At 35.6% G+C, this 21,844-nt stretch overlaps 1 protein-coding gene and 1 long non-coding RNA gene across 3 annotated transcripts in view; one reads left to right on the forward strand and one right to left on the reverse strand.

Annotated features, from left to right (window-relative positions):
• Nucleotides 1–48: 48 nt before the first annotated feature.
• LOC309626407 overlaps nt 49–21,844 on the forward strand; it is a 51,558-nt gene continuing 29,762 nt past the window's right edge. The window contains exon 1 of the long non-coding RNA XR_014243167.1: nt 49–136. This is a non-coding gene — a long non-coding RNA (uncharacterized lncRNA). The remainder of the gene's footprint in view (nt 137–21,844) is intronic.
• Nucleotides 2,984–21,844, reverse strand: part of IREB2 (iron responsive element binding protein 2) — a 56,166-nt gene continuing 37,305 nt past the window's right edge. For both annotated transcript variants that reach the window (XM_082386982.1, XM_082386983.1), the window contains 13 exons: nt 21,674–21,774; nt 19,520–19,636; nt 18,281–18,440; nt 17,358–17,493; nt 16,091–16,175; nt 15,554–15,710; nt 15,117–15,241; nt 13,369–13,473; nt 13,130–13,272; nt 10,006–10,153; nt 9,798–9,920; nt 6,832–7,017; nt 2,984–6,117 (listed from right to left, as the gene is read on the reverse strand). In XM_082386982.1, coding sequence (XP_082243108.1) covers nt 6,007–6,117; nt 6,832–7,017; nt 9,798–9,920; nt 10,006–10,153; nt 13,130–13,272; nt 13,369–13,473; nt 15,117–15,241; nt 15,554–15,710; nt 16,091–16,175; nt 17,358–17,493; nt 18,281–18,440; nt 19,520–19,636; nt 21,674–21,774 — 1,697 coding nt within the window. In that variant the 3' untranslated portion in view covers nt 2,984–6,006. The remainder of the gene's footprint in view (nt 6,118–6,831; nt 7,018–9,797; nt 9,921–10,005; nt 10,154–13,129; nt 13,273–13,368; nt 13,474–15,116; nt 15,242–15,553; nt 15,711–16,090; nt 16,176–17,357; nt 17,494–18,280; nt 18,441–19,519; nt 19,637–21,673; nt 21,775–21,844) is intronic.

Genomic DNA, 21,844 nt, shown 5'->3' on the forward strand with positions numbered 1-21,844 from the left:
TTTCGGATGGTCTTTCTGCAATCCTGCCCCGCCTTCTCTCGGTGGTCACCCCAGTCAGAACTCGGCTACCTCACTACAAAACTGGATTTCTTGTTTATCATTGGCTCTTCCAGATTCCGCCCCGCCCCTCCCTTTGGTGAGTAGCCATTTAGCAGGCTTTCAGCTCTTGAGTGGCACCTTGCAGTTCCTCCCAGTCCACGTAGCTGTGGCGGCTTCTTGGCCTTATCTCAGGATTCTAGTTGTCTGGGTAGAATTCGCGTCCTCGTTTTTCTTTCCTCGCCCTCCCTTCCCTCCTGCTGGAAACACGTATCCCAGAGGCTTCGCAAGCGTGGCCGAGGTGGCCTCAAACCCATCGTGTCCCCCAAAACATCAAGAGTTCCGCTCAGAGGACCTGGGAGTTTGGCCTGGCAGCGTTCTGCACAGGACCTAGCTCTCCCGGGATACTGGAATGTTAGAACGTGAAACTGTGTAATTTATCAGTTATGTCCACACGTTCCTTGTATTGATGGGGAAACTGAAGTCTAGAGGGCACAGAGCCTCAACCAGACCTGGTCACCCAACTTCTAGTTTAAGCTCTTGCACAGTGCCGCGTTTTCTATTCTCAAGATGTAAAGGAAGCGTGAAGGCCGCCCTAACAGGTCCCCCCAGGGGCTGAGGTGACCACAGTTCAGGTCTGGTGTGATAAGTAATTCATTTACACTGAGAAATAGAACTGGTAATTGGATCAGAATCCTTATTTAGGTAGTTCAATCAGTGGATTCTCTCTCTGCAGGGAAGTGCAGAACCACATGATTATCAGGAGGCTGCCTTGGGAATCATGGCATAACAGCCAGGCTGGCTGGGTGACCTTAATTGTCAAAGGCACCTGGCTCTGATAGCCAGTTTGATATACATCTGCAACCAAGCAGAACCTGATAGTACAGAGCACTCTCTCTACTGGAGGAGAGTTCTAGACATAACTCATGTCTGCAACTTGGTCTGTTTTTGTCCATGCACACCTCCCTCTCCCCCTGTGCCCCCGCCCAGGATACAGCACACTCTGGTTAGAGTGACCTTGATTGATTGACTTCGTGGTTTCCCAAACCGCTATCAACCACCTATTGAGAGATCGCCTCTTTTCTCCCTTTAGATATGGTTCTTATCTGCTTCACTTCTAATTTCCAAGTAGCAGGGCTTTTTTACAGCCCTAGGGTGGTATTCTTGATGTCTCATTCCTTTAGGGTGTCAAAGACAAACTTTGATTTGGATTATCTGTAACCAGAATCTGACTCCCAATGGCCTTGTTAGGCCCCTCTGCATTCTCTTCCCTCAGGCAGGTCCTGAATTCTCTCCACCCTCTCACTATTCCACCTCTATTGATCTGGTTAATGTCTTTAAGATACACTGCTCAGTCATATTACTGGGTCTAAGAGAATGAACATTTCTAAGGCTCTTAATACATGCTACCAAATCATGTTTTTCCTCAATAATGCCAATATTGGATACCATGATAATGAAAAAAGTTCCACCAATCTGATAGACAAGAAATGTCATGTCACTGTTGTATTAACAAGTTTTTTCCTTCTCCACCTGGCCACTAGGACACTTAGGTATTGGCTCTCAAAGAGTTCAGTGATCAAAAATTGGAGTGAAACAAAATGAACAATCTGCAGAGTGAGATTATAGGTATGATTTTATATTATAAAACATCCTATAAAACATAATAGCCCACTAGTTTTATGATACAACTATATATTGCAGGTTGTTTAAAATGCTAAAAATTCAGTGCCATCATCATGTAAACACAAAATTCAGAGACAACACAACTGTCATTACACAAGCAAATTCTGTGGGGATTACATATACATCTGCTTTTGCAATACATGTTCCGTTTTTGTATACTAAACACAAGCTTTATAATCTGATATTTTGGAAAACTTATCAGCCAAACAACTCACATCAAATTAAAACAAGCTGAAGCTAAACTAATTTATAATTAAAAAGCAAAAGTGGCATCAAGTGAAAACCATAAACTAAGAAAACACAACACTGGTGTTGCACTAGGCTTCCTCAAAAACTCTGGATATTCAAATATTCAAACTATCACCATGTGTCTGTGTTGATATTGTAAAGCAAATAAATCTTAGGATACTGAATTGGAATCCTTAGAAAACTAATAATATACTAATTTTAGTTTATGAATACCAAATTTCAGTAGATTTCAATTACTCATTTAGGTTGCTATTAAGAGTGGGAGAAAGGGCAGATAATTTTTAGATCAGTGGGCAGCTGACCATACTTACAAAACATTACTTTAGAGGCTCATGGCCCTGGCTCCCAGCTCCAGATGACTTGCTTCAAGAGAGTGCTGATGAATAGCCAGTGGAAGGAGGAAGTAACACCACCAGCTGGTCCTAAAGCATAGAGGCTCATGAAAACATAGCACCTCCATCCTGCAACCATCAAGAAAAGGCCCTTTCCTCCTGTAATACACAACTTTGTAGCATGAGATGAATTCAGTCCTAAATGTTCACTTTAACATAAATTACCTCCATAAAAAAAGATCTAGAGTATGGAGGTTATGTTCAGGGCAACTTGTGGAGGGTCCAACTTATTCATCAGAATGGGTTGCCTAGCACAGTCTCCCATCTCTTGAATGTTCAAGAAAAGTTTGCCCAGTTAGATGTTATTTAGACAAGGGATCCTGCTTTGGGTGAGATATTAGTCTTTTCAAGTCTAAAAATGTTATTCCATGAATCTCAGTACCTGTTGGAACAACCCTTGAATCAAGTTCAACTTTACTTATTGTTTCCTCGAGGCTATTCCTACTGCAAAGTTTATCTTGGTTTTCATTCTCATTTTGGCAGTTATATTGGGAATAACTAATGTCTGAACATTTAAGTAACATGTTTGAAGAGAAATTTCTGGATGGTATCCTGTTTCTTTTTAAGTTTTCATATTTTATTTTTCAATTACCACAAAATATTTTATAACAAGAGTCAAATATGTGATAATACAATTTTCTTTATTAAAAATAATTTACAGCATCAGTAACATATACACAATTGTCATCAACTGAACTTTGCCTCCAATATATTTCTATACAATACTTAAAATTATTGAACTTAAAACTGTTATACTGTTTTGTTGGCTTTAAATAATAGACAATGATTTATATTTACTTAAGTGAGATATATGGTTTCATAATTACATACTATGTGTAAAATTGATAGAAACATCAGCACTATCACACTTTAGGGGAAAAGTCACTAAAGAAGACTAAGTCCACCTCCTTCCCCTCTCTTTTATAACTCCAAATCAAACTAAGATAGGGTCAGCACCCAGTATCTTAGCACTTTCTCCTAAACCTAAAGGCAAAAGAAAGGTGTCTTTTAATTCAACCACAGAAAAATGTCAGTCAAATAATTTCTCCTCATCCTCTCACTCAACACTGAGAAGGCGAACGCACACAACACTGTTACCATATATGCAAACAACTAGAATTCTGACTTAGGTCTTAGCTGTACTTTTTGTCCTTTAGTACCACTGAAGTTTGATTCCCAGTGAAAAACTGAGCAATTTAGTTAAAGGGAGTCTAATACCTCTCATTCAAGTGTCAGCTTGGAGATAAAACAGGAAGTAACAACTGTCATCTTGGAAACTTTTTAGGTATACTAATGGCAATTCAGTGACTGGATGACATTTTCAGCGATTAGCAACCCGAAGGCATGAAATATGGCAATGGTATGTAGCATAATGTTTCTTAAAATATAACAAAAATGCTGCTGTTGATAATGACCTTTGAAATTGTACTTTTAAATTCACAACACTAATTTGCTTCTCTAAGGGGCCTATTATACTTCCTGCCACAATATTTGTGTATTTTTTTTAGAACACAAAATTATCCAGATATATTCAACAAAGGAGATAAGTAAAACAATAAAAACCAACAGGGGCCACATTTTTGCAAACACAGAATTTGGCTGGAGGCAGAAATACAGGTATGCTCTGGGACATACATCCATGACTCTCCTCAAAAATTGATAGCCATTGCTTACCAAGCTTTTTGGTTCATTGTATATAAGCAAGAGATTAAGAGAACCTTGATTTTGTTCCTGAAATACAAGATCTGCTTGTGTTATTTATTACTGGACTAGGTAGACTGGAAATATAAATGCTTAATTCATAGCTGGCTAGCTTTATCATCTCTTCATCTCCTAGATGTGCTGTTTATGATCATGCCCAGGCCTCTGCCCATAGGTTACATATTATATAACAGTATGGCTTAAAAATAAAACAGATGTTTTCCCCACACATAACAATCTGGATTATCATTTCTTCAAAGCCTGTAACAGATATTTTAATGTTCAACTTGTAAATTCTCCATCCCTAATTCATGTTTTCATGTAAATTAAAAACATATGCACTGACAAATACACAGCATTATAAAATATCAAGAACACAATGTGATTTGAAAGTATCAAAGAAAATATTTATAAAAAATTTAAATAAAAGGGAAATCGTTTTGCCAAACTCTAGTCCATCTAATTGTCTAAACACATATTTGCAGAATATTTTCGAAAGATTGTATGATTTGATTATGTGCAAAGTTCTCAGTGGTCTTTACCCACTGGTTTGGTAATTTCAGCATTTTAGCTTAAAACAATTCTTTATTCTGTGCAATGTGAGCTAATTCTGAATTGCAGTAACTTAACTAGGTCATATGATGATCTCCATGTGGGAAAAAAAATCACTACAATTAATCTTCTGCCTGCTAAGTTTAATTTCTTAATTTAAAAAAAAAGGTATAGGACTTTTTGGAATTAATTATCCAACCTTTTTCTTATAAGTTGACAAACTTCTTGTTGACATAACATTTGATGTGATAAACAGACATGCAAATAGAGAAAATACAGTATTCAGACAGCAATAACTTAAGTGTTTTATCCTGACGGTTAGCAAAAGCATACATAATTAATAGTATCATGCATCCCAGGTAAAATGATTCAAAATGACAGGAAATCGATTTAAATAATTAAGAAGTAACCAACATTTAAAAAATGTTTAGGGTTGAGCAACCATATAATTTAGGGTGGATAATTTAAAAATCTAGAGGAAATCATGTTAGCGTTTAATGATTAAATAAAGTTCTCTTTAGCAACCATAAATGAGTGTGGAATTTTAGTTAATAATACCTAAAATATTAGGTTACAGGAAGTTACAGTATCACACAGAGTGAGCAAAATAATCCAACTGATATAATGCCATCTGAGGCTCGCCAGGGTCACAGTAGCAAATTACTGAAAAATTAAGGGCTGCATGTGTGATACATATTTTCACTGCCAATACACGGTGCTACGCAATCAACTGTGTTCTGTTAACAGTCCACCTTCTGGTGTGGAGGAAGCCTTGGCTGGATTGGACAGAATGATTGTGTCTGGGGCAGGTTCTATCCCTTGCAGTTAGACTGAGACTTAGGATAACCCTGGCTTATATTACAAACTAAGAATGACAACTATATGCAACTCAATTCTGAAAAGGAACGAATATATCTGAAAATCCACGTATAAATCAGACTTCACCTTCCACAATTTTAAAGTTATCTGGCTTGTTATATTCCAATCTGCTACTCTTAAACCAACAAACAGTAGTATACAGTTTTATAGGTGCAAAACTAAACGAAAGACTTCAGGAAGGTTACTCATATAAGAATCTTTAACACAAGTTCAAATTCTGCCTTTATTTACAAAATGGTCTGATAAAATATCCCCCCATACTTACAGGCCTCTTCCACAACACACTTCACACGCTGATTTTAGCAATGTTAATAGCACCATTCGTATATTATTTAAAATCAAGAAGATTTCATTTCAGTCACTACGTTGATTCATAATCATTTACATCCATGGATGAGATAAGTGAGCATACTGGGACTATCTGCAGCTCCATGGTAAGGATTCCTGGGTCCAGCACAAAAGGCTTTGTTTGCAGTTACCAGTTATGAAAGGTATCCATGGTGAGTAGATACTATGAGAATTTTCGTGCCACAAAGTTTAATAATCCTCCATGTTTGAACAATGTTATTTCCACATCATTTTCAAAGGAAGCAATCACGCTGAATACTTTTCCAGTGCTTGTCTTTAAACAAACAAAAACATCTCACATGAGTGGTAAAATCTACAAAGTTTTACTTAGTGGTTAAGACCATCTGTCTTCATATTCAGTGACTATACTCATATTCTGTCTGAGAAACATTTCTCCTGCTTGAAAACACCTAATATACCAAACCACAGACTTCACAGCTAAGTAGAAAAACATGTTATTTTCGTCCCTAATTCTAAATAACAAGTATTGTATCACCTAAAACATTAAATCAAATGATTTAGATTTTGACTTACTAATTAGGGAAGTTGTTATTCATGTTCATTTTATGTTAAATTAAATATTCATTGCATATAATATTGCTACTCTTTTTCCTTTTTTCTTGGTTGTAAAGTCTGTGTTACTCTAACCCTGAACACTCAATTTTGGCTTCTCCTAAAGTAGTGTAAGTGCCTGGGATAAAATTAGATCAGGACAGAGAGAGCTGATAACGAGGAAAAGGAAGTTAACGCGTGTAACTGCAAGTCCATGTCTTCTTTCTGGACTAAGTATACAGTGTTTTCTACTTTTCCTCGGAGAACATCAACTATATTAACATCGGTTTAAGTACAGAGAAAACAGAGCCTTCTTAAACTACAATTTGTTCACTAACATTAGTATGCAATTTACAGTAATTGTTTTTCACTCAATTTACAACCATCTATTTAAATATATAGTACACAATCATATATTTGAGAATTTTAGATATACCTTTATATTTAATGTAACTCCAGGAGACAGTTCTTCAGGAAATGTTAAAGAAAATGTTTCTCTGCCAGAGAGGCCCAAAGAATCTGCATTTTCTCCTGGAAGGAACTGAAGTGGAGCTATGCCAATTCCAATCAAATGATCTTTGTGAATTTTTTCATAACTTTCAGCCAAAACAGCTTTCACACCCTGTAACAAACATGCATTTTATTTCCTCCATTCATCTCTGAAAGTTGCTTTACTGAGCATTTTAAAGGGAAAAAAATTCTACTTTTGGCTTTTCTGTAAAAACTTTAAACCCAATACCCCATACTAAAGGTCAATGTTACATCAAAGTATTTAAAGAAGTCTTTTACAGGTTATTTTTCTCTAAGTAGCTCCTTAACTCCTTCTAACTGCCCCTCGGCCACTCCAGGGTTAAGTACTGCCAGTGCCTACCATATAGTAAGCGCTCTCTATAACTGGGGGCGGCTGCTTTAAACTCAAAAAGGGCTCAGGAGGATTTCTGTTTAATTATGGTAGATCTAACGTATGTGTTCATCAACACTCCCTTTTAAATTGCCACTAAAATAAAAGAATAAAGAAGTGTAAACCCATAGCAACAAAGGGAATAGGATGTGCAAATTCTATAAATATTCAGAAAACAGAGACAGGTAACTGACTTAGCAGACAATGTTGAAACTACAAACTGATAAACTGAAACTAGGGTGATACCAGTAATTGAGTCAATTTGCAACAAAGAACCTAGAAAAGGCTTGAGACTCAGAGGCAAGAGGTTCTCAGAACACTGGGATACTAGTTAGAAGTCTATAAAAAGCAGTAAGATCTCCAGCTCAGTTCCCACTCAAGAGAGGAGGCTATTCTCCGGACAAAATCAGCTAAAGACCCATGTTTCTCTACTTTTTTTCATTATTATCTTCCTAAGGAGTTTTAGACATTTCCCTTCTAATCACATCTTCCTCCTCATCACCCCCCCCCAAAATTTAATGTCACAAATATACTGTGTATCTGTTTATGTATGTATATGTATATCTATACTTCATACATAAAAAGAGTAAGATTTTGTTCCACCCCTTGGGAGTGCCAGCACCCTGCAGAGGATGGATGCTCTAGACTGAGGAGGAACACTAGGCTCACGGGAAGGCTGGGTGAGAATACTATCAGAAATGGGGGGAGTAAGTCTGTTTCTTCAATGGGTCTCCTTCCATGAAGAAACTGAATGGCCCAGAGAAAATATTTACAGATACTAACATATAGGGCTATCTCAATGAAAAAGGTAGCTTATCATTAGTAAGGCCGACTAACAAAACGCAGCTCACAACTACAGCTTGTAATCAGTTTTTTAATGTCCAACTGAATGGACAGCCAAGGATCAACAGCTATACGAGGAAAGCCCGTAACAACAACAAAAAAAGCTAAAAAAACTTCAGGAAAAAAAAGGGAACCTATACCTATAATTAATATTCACGATATAGACATACCTTGTTTTTATTGAGCTTTGCAGATACTATGTTTTTTAACAAATTGAAGTTTTTTGGCAACTCTGTGTCAAGCAAGTCTACAGGCTCCATTTTTCCAACAGCATTTGCTCACTTCATGTGTGTGTCACATTTTGGTAATTCTTGTAATATTTCAAATGTTTTCATTATTATTTTGTTATGGTGATCTGTGACAAGTGATCTTTGATGTTACTATACGACTTGCTGAAGGCTCAGATGATGGTTAGCATTTTTTAGCAATAAAGTATTTTTTAATTAAAGTATGTACGATTTTTTTAAAATTAATTAATTAATTAATTTATTTATTTTTGGCTGTGTTGGGTCTTAGTTTCTGTGCGAGGGCTTTCTCTAGTTGCGGCAAGTGGGGGCCACTCTTCATCGCGGTGTGGGGGCTTCTCACTATCGCGGCCTCTCTTGTTGTGGAGCACAGGCTCCAGACGCGCAGGCTCAGTAATTGTGGCTCACGGGCCTAGTTGCTCCGTGGCATGTGGGATCTTCCCAGACCAGGGCTCGAACCCATGTCCCCTGCATTGGCAGGCAGATTCTCAACCACTGTGCCACCAGGGACGCCCTGTACAATTTTTTTTTAGATATGCTGTTGCACACTTAATAGACTACAGTACAGTGTAAACGTAACTTTTTATATGCACTGGGAAACCAAAAAACTTGTGCAGCTCGCTTTATTGTGATAATCACTTTCTTGCAGTGGTGAAGAACTGAGACTGGAGTATCTCTGAAGTATGTTGGTACTTAAAATTATTATCTTACAAAGACGGAAGAATTAGACTTATTCCCACAACTCCTTAGAGTATTTACATTTTTAGGGGGAGGGGAATTAAAGATTCAAAACAAATGACGTTTGTATGATTATGATAGCTATGAGGGCTGTATTTTGACCAGCCTCTTCAACAACTACAATTGTAAAGAGAAGCACAGTATGAGTATGAAATGGCAGAGAGCACACGTCACAGGACTATTCTCTCCAACAGATCCCCTATTTGCTCTTCAACAAGGAAACAGTCTCAACAGAAATGTCTTCCTAGCAGACAGCCAGGGACCAATATCACCTATTTGGAAAAAGATAAAAGTAAAACGTGGCCCACTATCTCTGAGTCATTAACCTTTGATGGAGCAAATCAGAGAAAATTAAATGAAAAGGGGGCAAGTAAAACTACCAATGGGTATAAATAATTATTATTATAAAGCAATAATTTAAGATAGAATATCCTTTCCCTCTACCACATTTATTTTCACAAATAAGACTGATGTAGGTTTAATTAAATTCAGAGTATTAAAATGCAACTAGATTAGTACAACGTATTATATAAGGTCACTTAAAAACACCCACAGATGAGATCCAAGTAGGCATAAAAAGTCTAAATGAACAAAATGAACTTTGACAGGATGTTACTGACAAAAGGGAATATTTAAAACTCTTTGAAGTTTAACATAAAATTTAAGAATCAATACCAGCAAGTATGGTCCTTTGGCAGCCCAATCTCTTGAATTTCCTGAACCATATTTCTTCCCTGCTAAAATAATCAGTGGGATGCCTTCCTTCTGGTACAGCTCTGCAGCCTCAAATACATCTAGCTATAGATTAAAACAAACATAAGAAATTTTAATACAAATTTTGATCTAGTTAGCAACTGCCTAAATACTCTGTATACATCCTTACCGTCTGTCCTGATGGAAAATGAACTGTTTTGGGAGCTGGTTTTCCAATGAACTTATTAAAAAGCTTGATATTTGCAAAAGTGCCTCTTGTCATCACAGCATCATTACCTCTTCGGGCTCCATAAGAGTTGAATTCACGAGGGGTAAGGCTGCAACAAAGTTATGGAAGTTAGTTTTTATTTTAGATGGAAAATAATCACATTATTAAATTGTAAAACTTACTCATAAACACTTTTTTATTATGGAAAATTTCAAGCATGCACAAAAGTAGAGAAAACAGAACAGTGAATGCCCAGGAGCCTATCACTACTCTACAATAATCAATTCATGGAATCTTTGTTTCTCCTATAATCATCCTCCGTTAGACTGTTTTGAAGAAAACTCAGATATCATATTTTAACTGTATACATTTCAGTATGTTTCTCTAAAAGATACGGACTTAAAAATACTACCTTGTTACAAACAAAACCCTCCGAACTTCTTAATAACCAGCTAGCCAGTCAATATTCAAACGTCCCTGGTTTTCCTACTACTTTTTTAGTTGTTGGTTTGCTCCAATCAGATCCAAATATGGTTTATAAATTCATCCAGTTGATCTCAAGTCTTTTTTTTTTTTAATGTGTGTATTTATTTATTTTTAAGTTTATGGCTGTGTTGGGTCTTCGTTTCTGTGCGAGGGCTTTCTCTAGTTGTGGCAAGCGGGGGCCACTCTTCATCGCGGTGCGCGGGCCTCTCACCATCGCGGCCTCTCTTGTTGCGGAGCACAGGCTCCAGACGCGCAGGCTCAGTAGTTGTGGCTCACGGGCCCAGTTGCTCCACGGCATGTGGGATCCTCCCAGACCAGGGCTCGAACCCGTGTCCCCTGCATTGGCAGGCAGATTCTCAACCACTGTGCCACCAGGGAAGCCCCCCTCAAGTCTTTTTTAATCTATATGTTCCCTCTCCTTTTTTGTCTCCTCTTATACTTTATCTAAAGAAATTAGGTCATTTGTAGTGTAGTTTCCTATATGTAGACTGCGCTCACTGCATCTCCACAGTATCATTTCATATGTTGTTCTCCCTCCTGTATTTCTTGTTAACCAGATGTCAAATCTAGTGACTTGACAAGATTTGGGTTTTTAATTTTTGCAACAATGCTGCATAGGTCATACTTCCATCAGGAGCACATGATACCCAGTTTTCTCTTTCTGGAATGCTACCAGTGATTGATCATCATTGTCTAGACTGCATTAGGGACTGCAAAATGATACTCTATTTCTCTTATTCCTTCTTCATTTTTTAGCTGGAAAACTTCTATGAAGACAAACTTTCCTTCATCAATGATTTGGTTATAATGAAATACATTCCATACAGAAAAGACTTTCTTGTTAAATAATGAGATGGTTTCCCATCATCTTCCAAAGGCAACTTGGAGTTTTTAGTTTTTCTCTTTTAATATTATTATGAACTCATGGATTTAAACATATTCATTATGTTTCAACCCATTCCAGTTATTATTCTTTATTGATGCTCAACATGTCCCATCTTTGAGCAGTGACAGATTCAAGTTGGCTCCTGAGACCTTTTGACAGAAAGCCTGGTAGTTAATTGTAGTTTGATGGGAATTAAAACACTCTTTGGTAGTCTCTATAGCTCTTTTGCTTTTGGTATAAGACATCTAGAATCATCTTGTATATTTTCCAGGGCCAAACCTGGAATCAACCATTTCTCTAAGACGAATTGGTTGCTTGTCCTAAGAACTGGTATTTAGACACCATTATCTGTGTGCTATGGGTATTCATTGCTACAGGATTGGTTACTATATAAATGACCTTTTAGGGACAAGAGAAAACTGAGCATAAGCAGCTCAACAATCAACAACCAACTTCCATCAGTCTCTAATTTGGTCTTTTATGTAAAGACAACAAATATTCTTCTAATTTAAACATCTTATCTCAGGATGTACATTTAAACATTGTACTTCAGGATGGAGATGGTGAGGGGTTTGAGTGTCTTTACAAATAAAATTTTTAACTGACGAAAACTACGGTATTAACTGTGCTAAGAAATCCATATCAGCAATTACAATAAATATAAAAATTGTGTATTTGAGAGAAGTGGTGGCTTTTTCTTTGGGGGGGGGTTGGAATCTTTGTCACAATTACGACCAAGATGGAAATCACCTTTTAAAAAATATTTGGGAGAAATAAAACTTATTTTACTTCTCACCACTATGAACAAAAGCCGTATGTAAAACAAACTGATTTATCTTCAGCAAATTACACCAAATGGAGTTGCTATTAGCAATTTCTACCAAAAAGTGTTTTAATTCCTACCAAACTACAATTAACTAGAAAATAAATTCAAACACAGATTTCACAATAGCACTAATGAGATTATAGTAAGAGCTATGCAGTATTACATGTCAAACCAAGCTATGTAGCACTGATTTTTATAAGATATTTCAATGAAGAGTCTTATCATTTGCATAGCTCAAGCATCAAAAAGCTAATCAGGCAGCAATACCACAAATTCTACCTTTAGCAAAATTTTGTCTCTGGTGTCAAAACAGTTCTTTGATAACAGAGCAACTCTACGTTATTAATCACACAGAAATGAAACAAAATCTTTCTAGTTTTGGATTTATATATATTATGTAAATGATCTCCTTTACATTCACATTTATTATTCTTGTGAAATTTTACACTCAAGAAGCAGAAATTCACTGTCTTTTGATTTGATACAGATCAAGCCTAGCCTCACGCATGTACATTTTATAGCCCAAAATACACACATTTAAATTGTGCAGTCCAACACTGGAAGATGGTTAGAACCATCAGGCTTTGTTTTGTAGGTCAAACCAATCTGACTTTTCAACAAAGTAGCACTGAAAAAGAAAACTCCTGTTTCCAATTAGTTGTTTATTTAATGGACAAGGGCTCAATTTAAAATAGCAATTTCAATTTCTAAAGTTACAAGCAAAAGCAGGTACAACAGGTATCCCAGTTATTGCTTAGGTCAAATACATAGACAATCAGACACCCATGATAGCATGTAATTTACTGGATAAAGGAATATGACCAGTAAAAGCCTCTTAATTAATGAGAAAGATAAAACAAAAACAGCCTATAACCATGTACACATACCCTCTGTTTGTCAAATACTTAGCAGCAGGACTACTCCTAGCAATGCTTCCAGCAGGTGATATATGATCTGTCGTGACAGAGTCTCCCAGATATAATAAGACATGGGCATTTTCAATAGGCTGGAGTGCAACTGGCTCTTTGGTCTAAAAGGTAAAAAATGTTGAAGGCATTTAACTCTTCATGAGGTTTTTTAAACTTCAAACAATTTTTTAAATATCAAATAGTAAAAAAGTACTCACAAGCTTATCAAAAAATGAAGGACATCTGATATAAGTAGACTTTAAATCCCATGGAAACAAAACTGAATCTGGTACTTCTAAAGAATTCCACCGTTTATTTCCCATCTGTGAGTATGGTTTTGGTTGATAAACCAAAAGAAAGATAAAATGGAGTCAGAAAAAGAGGTTTATGAAAATGAGGAAATTAACATAGTACTTAGGTTAGAATTAAGAAAATAGGCCTCATCCATTTGGAAAGAAAGCTAAGATACTGCATTCTATAAAATTATGACATTTTTGGACTGAACTGATAAAATTTGCTCATCGAATTCCAGCACACCAGATTTTCAGGAATGCCCTAAGAGTTAAGTTTCAATACAAACTGAATGTGAAAGACTTTACAGAGCCCCAGAAAAGCTAAAGAAGTTAGAAAAATCTAAACATGTTGCTTAACTTAAACAAAACATTAAGTGTGTTTTGGGGTATACTTTTAATATTTAAGAATATTATCATGGAGAAAACCTTTTTTTTTTCCAACATATTTGTCCTACATCACTGTATTATTAGTCCTGCCTTCAAACTATATTCAAAATCTCACCATTACTCACCACCTCCACTGCTACCCCAAATGTTCCATGCTATTACCATTTTTTACTTTGGACTACTACATACAATAGGTCCTCCTGACTCTATCCTTCGTATTACCCAACCCTCTTGCCCCAATATAGTTTCAATTCAAAGACAGTGCAATCTTTTTGATTATGACACTCCTGTTCCACACCTTCCAATGGCTCCCCATCTCACTTCAGAGTACAAGATTAAATGTTAATAATGGCCTAAAATTCCCTATGTAATCTGGACGTCATTTCCTACCACCATCCTTCTTACTTCCTATGTTCTAGTCACACTGCCTTCATTATGGTTCCCTCCTTAAGGCCTTTACACTGGTCCCTCTACCTGGTAAGCCCTGTTCTTTGTTCAGATATATGACTAGTTCACCTCCTTCAAAACTTTGCTCAAATACCATGTTTTCAACTATCCTATATAAAACTGCAATCTACTCCCCAAATTTCACACAATTGGTTCTCTTTACCCTGTTCCGTAATTTTCTACAGCACTCATTACTTTTTAACATATTGTATAATTTACCTAATTATTCTGTCTACAGTTTACTATCTGCCTCTCCCCTTGAGAACTTTGTGTTTTCTTCACTGATATATTCCAAACAGCTAGAAGAGTGCCTGGCACATACTAGGGGCTCAATAAATATTTGTTAAGTGAATAACTATCATTTTTGCTCTCATGTTTATATTCTAAGTTCTTTTTAAAAAGTGTGAATGTATGTATTAGCTTCTAGATACACAAAACATCTCTGGAACAATGCTTAAGAAACTGACATAACTGGTTGCCTTTGAGGAGATAAAGTAGATGGCTAAGGAATGGGTGGGAGGGAGATATCAATGTCTGCTCTTATTTCTTTTGAATTTTGAACCATTTGAATGGGAACAACAAACAAGGGCAGTTTCTATGAAGTGTGTCCATGTTCAGGATGCCAAATATAAATGTTTTTGCTATACATTTCTAATGAGTAAATAAATAAAATTCTGATACTCTTAGATACTAGAGATTCCAGATACAAAATGTCACTCATTAAAAACTGTGTATTCAAAATAATGTAATTTTAATTTTGATTCTATTCAGAAAGATACGTGAAATAAAGAAACACTGCCACTTTACTAAACCTTTTAAGAAACAAATGAGAGTCTTACCTCTGTCTTCTCTTTTAATGCTTTAAACATGGATAACACAACATGTTCTTCCTCTATCTGATGAACTTCTTCTCGACTAGGCCAAATATCATGTAGGTAAATATTCCTGCCAGTAGGGTCAGTACCTGGTTAAAAATTTTTCATATGAAATTTAGTATAAAAAGTAACTCCCTCAAAATGTTCACATCTTTTCAAAGACACATCATAGAAACCAAGTATATTATTCAACAAGAGTGCTTCAGGTGTAAGCAGCTGAAAGAACTAATTACTTGCACATTATATATTCTTCATATGAATCAAAAATTAATAATGCATTGTGATAAGATTTTCTGAAATAATTCAAAAAATGAACAGTCTAGGAAACATTTCAAAAGTACAACTTTTGGGGAAAAAAGTGTGCGCCAGGTATGTATGTATACATATAAAGGAAAAGATACCTAAAGGCTCTGTCTGGAAATCTATATTCACTGTGCCTGCTATGGCATAAGCTACCACTAAGGGTGGAGAGGCAAGATAATTGGCACGAACACAATCACAAAGACGACCTTCAAAATTTTTATTTCCAGATAAAACTCCACAAGTAACCAAATCACCCTGAAAAACAAAAAAAACAAAAAAACAAAAAGCACAAATGAATATATTCAATTCAAGAGATGGTACAAATTTGGATAATCACATATAAGAAATCTCAAATATTACACTTCTGAGGGCATGATAAACAAAAGCATTATTTCCAATTATTAGGTACAGAACTATCAATACTGTAAATAAACTAAAATAATTCCTTACACTATTAAGGAATTAGTTCAAGGTTCTAAAAATGGCTTCAAAGAATCATTTTATGATTGATAGGTTACTCTTCCCAAGAGATGCAAGGACTACAGAAATATAAATACATTAATATATATTTTTGATAATAGTGAAATACAGTTAAGAAAAACCATTTGGATGTCTTACTGATCCACACAGTTTACCTGTTTTACTGCATTTAAAACTGCTTCTGATAAGGGTGCTGTATTTCCCACACATGTTGAACATCCATAGCCAACTATTTCAAATCTGCATTTCAAAAAATAAATGTGATTGGACAGAAAATCACAACATTTGTAAAGAAAGGACAAGTCTTATCTTTCATTTCCATCACTGTAGTTAAGATTGCTGAAGAGAATATTCACAACACACGAACCTTCATCAACATGTTCATTTCACAGCTTTTGAGCAATCAAGTCTGACCCTCAGGCACGCTATCTGTACTGAATGCAAACCTCTGAAGAGTCCCGATACTTAGGACACTCCCTAGTTAAATTTGGTTGACTAAATCTGACACATAACTTATCACACTATGCAAGAAAATTCTTCAGATACTACTCACTAGGAATATATAACATGACCATTCAAAAAATTGATATTATACTTTCCTCCAAAGGGGTTTAAACTGTCAAATATCAAGAGGACCTGGCTGCAACAATCCGACCAAAGGCCCCCAAAGAGGCACTGTAATTGGGTACTCTGATAGGAGTAATCTTTTAATTCTCAACCAACTAAACCCAAGAAAAGCTCCTGACAAAAACTCCAAGATGATATAACTTAAAAATTACAGGTATAATCCTCAAAATTACTTTCAGCTGCTCGTCTAAACAAAGAAAAAAACCTAAAACTTGGCAGTTTTGCAAAAGAATCGATTTACGTAAGACACTATGTTCCAAAATACACAGTGAAAACACAGCTAGCATCAATGATTTTTTTGAGTACGTAAGAAATATAAGTTATTTTCTCCAAAGTTCAGGGACAACTTAACCTATGCTTAATGGATACAATAATCTCACAAAACCTCAATTAAGACAATTTACTCAGTTAATAATGCAACCTATAAGATCTCACTCTGTTCTGAAAACTGATGATCTACATGACTCATGCAAATTATGCAGTACTTGGTACCATCCCTTACCTGTCTGTCACTGTTACTTGGTTTTACTTGTTTGTTTTGTGTTTCCATCTTTAAATTAGAGATCACATCTCCTACTTCTTTGTAGCCAACACAATGCCTTGCTGCTCATTGAATATGCCTAGTAAATGTCTGCTGAGTGATACGGCCTCAAAGATTTTGTGGTAATGGCAAGGCAACAAGTAGAACTAAAGCATTTTTTTCTATCTTCTTTTTGTATATGAAAGGTCTTAACAAGTAGTTTCAATCACTGCTGAATACCAATGTCAATATAAACAGTGGTAACCATCACTTACCCGAGCTTACTAAGATATGGTAATACTCCACTTGAACTGAGGTAATGTGTAACCATCCCACTGCCTGGAGATAAACTTGTTCTTATATAAGGTTTAACATGCAGACCAGCTTCAACAGCTTTTTTAGCCAAAAGACCTACAACAGTAAATAAACAATAATTTATTATGGCAATGTTTCTCTCCCTCTTTCCCTCCTATTAAAGTAGGAAGTAAGAAAGGGTTTATGGTTTATTTTACAGGTCACCTCCAATACAGGTTAGGGTAAAAGTCTAAAATTCACACATTTACTGTCATTATTTTGTTCACATTATTCTACTGATTTGTTTCATTTAAAACAAATAAAAAATTGTGGTAGATATACTAGCTTTTACGTTATAAATTATTAAGATACAATCTGATATCACAGCATCATGCACACAAATGGAAAAGGATATATAATGTCATGTACACATATAATACATATCATTAAATGAACCATTTTAAATGCTATAATCGTAATGAACTAATAGCAATTTAACATTTATACTTGATTTTATACAATTAATGAATTGTTCCACATACATATAATTGATTTCATTTATATTCCTTATCAATAATCTTTTACTTCCTTTGTGTCTAAACTGAATTTAGTACACTGCTATGGTAAATGTCTAGTAGATCAAGAGATCTGCTAATTAACTATACTTCTAAGTAGACAGAAATAACAGATACAACCTAAAACTCATAGATACATGTTATAATTTTAAAAATTCACCTTCTTTGTAATAAAACAAAATTAATAACATAAATCAAACTTAGGCTCCTTAAAACCTAATTAAAAACTCAGGTTCTCAATATCAAACACAGGCATCAATACTCATGCATAATCTAAGAAACAGAATGTGAACATAACAGAAAATGTATGGCTATAAACCACAACCTACCTGCAGCGAGCATGACAGATGGATTGCAATTATTGGTACAACTGATAACGGCAGCAATGACCACAGATCCATGAGACAGCTTATATTCACTTCCTTCATAATGAATAGAGACGATATCATTTTGCTTTTCAGCTGCAATTTGGAAGCCTTTAAATCCAACCTATACAAATTTGCACATAAATATAAACTAAATATTGTGGATATGTATAGAAAAAAAGAATGGTAGAAAATATGGCAGATCCTTGACATTTGATAAGTTCTGACTATTTGTGAGTGATGCTGAAGGTCCATGACATTCAGTAGTTATAATTCAGCTGAAGCATGAATTTGAATAATCATGACAGGAGTCTGGTGGTGTTCCTAAGCTTTTATCTACTGAGTCCAGCCAACTACTCAGGATCCAGATCTTATTTGGCTTTGCTGTTCTTTATTCATTCCTACTTAACAGTAATTTTCAAGAGATGGTACAAACTTTTTCTGTTAAAGATGGCCTTGAAGATTTGCTTCAAAATGATCCTGTGTGTCTACATGTATGTAGAACAGATGAAGCAAGATGGGTTATGAGTTGGTAATTGTTGAAGTGAGGGACACAGGAATTCATTACACTATTTTATTATTCCTGTACAAGTTTGACATTTTCCTCAAAAAAAAAAGAAAAAAGAAATTATAAAAAGAAAGGCTCTGAAAAGAAAGCCAGCTACTAGTTCTCAGAATAGAAAAAGTGACAAGATTGAAGCCATGATTCTCAAGACGGGAAGTACAAACCCTGAAAGTCAAAGAGGTCACTTGGTATTTAGTTAATTTACCAGACTTTAAGAGAGTAATCACAACAGTGTAGTGGTTTTGTCCTAGTCTGAGAAATCACAAAAGTCTAGAGCAGTGCTGCCCAACAGAATTTTCTGTGATGATGTAAATATTCAATAGTTATGCTGTCCAATACAAGAGCCATAGCCACATGTACCTATTCAACTTGAAATGAGGCTATCATGACTAAGAAACTCAATTTTTAACTTTAAATTTTTATTTAAATATACCCAATCAACCTCTGGTCCTCACAGTGGATCTGGGAACAAGCTCATGAAATGTCTGACTTGCACTTTGGACAGAGGCAAAGGAGGGGGCTGCTGGTGTGTGCCAATAACATATAAAAATACAGCAGTTGATTGAGTTCATGGGTCATCCTGCTAGTTCTTCACTACTTACTTAGTACAAAGTGTATTGACAAATAAGGTAATCTACCTTTTCATTTAAGCAAGCTTGGAAATCACTTTTCATATCTGTCAAAGCAACTCTATCCTGAGGTCTTTTTGGACCACTGACAGATGGAACTATTGAATTCAGAGTAATCTGGATCACCTAGGAAATGAGAGAAAAGTAATTAGAATTCGTTAAGTACAGATTCCAACTTGAGTACTACTTTCTGATGCGGAATGAATATACTCACATTTGTTTGACTGCAATTTGTTTTAATGGTGATATACACTCCCAAGAAATATTTTAAAACAACGCCATTTAATTTATGAAACATAATATATAAAAATTTGCTAAAAGACTAGCAGACCAGTATGCAAACTAGCACAACAACCATACAGTCTATGTAAAATTTTTTTCCCCCCAAATGGTTTTTTCCCACAAAGATAACACTGTCTTCACACATGCCTGATGATAAAGTAGATGCCTGTACCAGGCTAAGTTTATTGGTTCTGAGCTCCAAAGTCATCCTTCTTTGCCTGCTCTGTGATAACGGAGGTGGGCTTAGTAAACACTTCTCCTTTCTCAGCTTGTACGATGTTAAGTCTGTTCAATAGAGGGTGCTTGGGGGATGCAGCAGAAAAGGGTTTTTCTACTCCTGGTTCTAGTTTAGCTAGCCAGGCCCCTGCAGACCATGCTTTTATCCCTTGGTTTAAAAAAAAAACATTTTATAAAAATTCCACCTCCCAGCTAGGTTTCTATTAATTTCTTCTGGTATTTCTACCATTTCCCTATGTACATTTTATTTGTGTATAATCAATTCAAACAAGTTTTTCTTCACTATGGCTTTCATCATTATTTAACAGCCCTGTTTATTCTGGTTGAGCACAACTGAAACACCTGCTTTTCTTACACTTTTATTTCACGGATCCAGGTGATCCTAGTCTGTGTCTAAGTATGTATGAGTTTCTCTTGAAATCAACATCCTGATGAATTTTAGTTTTATTTCTTATCATCTATCTGGTCAGGTTTTTAATAGGCACATTTATTCCATTTCATTATACCACCAAAATGTTTCCATTTAACTGTTCTTATTCTTTCCCTTTTTAAAAAAAGTGTGGACAGAGCACTAGATTTGATAAATGGAACTGAAAGGGACCAGAAAATAATCAGAGAAGTTAAAAGATTTGCCCAGAACGTCACACAAATTCAATTCCTATGGGTTCTATATGGCACTCAATATACTATATGTATTCACTTATTCACCTAACATGTTACTGAACATCCACTATGTGCCACGCACTCTTCTAGGAGCTGGGGATAGAGTGCCAAACAAAGCAGGTGAAGTTCCTGTCCTCGTGGAGCCTACTTGTATTCATTCTAGTGAGGGAAAGACAGGCAAATAATTATACAAATTGATAGGTATCAGGCAGGGATACAAGCTATGAAGAAAAATAAAGCTGGGTGAGAAAATGGATTTCCCAAGAAAAAAGAGCTTAACAGTTAACCATACCAATGATAACATCAAGTTGATTTAGATCCCTGACACACTTCTAGAAAGTGAATTTTATTACAACTTTCCTGAAAGTGAATTCTACCTACTTCAATATAAATTTCCAAAAGATAAGAAATATTTGCTTAGACTGTAAAAATATCTTTAACATTTAAGATCAAATAACTGTATATCCCCTTCAAAACGGTGGATTTTTTACAAAGTATAGACATTAACCAGGTGCAGACATCATCAAAATTGATATTTGGGGAGTAGATTATAGTATTCTTATCCTAAAATAGAAAAAAATTAGACTGATAAATTGAGTCAATTTTATATTTTAAGTACTAAAAATTGAGACTTGATGAAATGTCACAAAATTTACTGTAATATAAATCTATGTAAAATTAATGAATAAAATCAGAGTTGGGTCACAAATAACATTAACTTGTTAAATAACAACAGCATCATTTATTGAGGACTTACTATGTGCTTGAAACTGTCATAATGAATTTGTACTTAACCTCTTAAGAATCCTATGAGGTAGATATTATCTTCATATTTCAGAGATGAGGAAACTGAGGCAAAAAGGTTAAAAAAGTGCCCAGGTTGTATAGCTGGTAAGTCTTAGAGCTGGGATTCAGACCCAGGTGGTCAGGCTCCAGAATTTACAGTCTTAACTACTATTAGGAGGGTTATTGTGTATATACCTGGGAATACTCAGGTTCTCCTGAATTATCCTGGTCATTTCGAAACAATTTCACAGCTTTAAGGTATGTTTCCATTGACTTGAGTTTGGCTTTGTCAAAACCTAAAAAGATGATTAACAACAATAAAAATCCTTTCAGAAATTTTTAAATCTTTGGGGGTAACAATGCCGA

This window comes from Balaenoptera borealis (genome assembly GCF_965194805.1).
Source record: "Balaenoptera borealis genome assembly, chromosome: 3".
In the NCBI taxonomy this organism is placed as follows: Eukaryota; Metazoa; Chordata; class Mammalia; order Artiodactyla; family Balaenopteridae; genus Balaenoptera; species Balaenoptera borealis.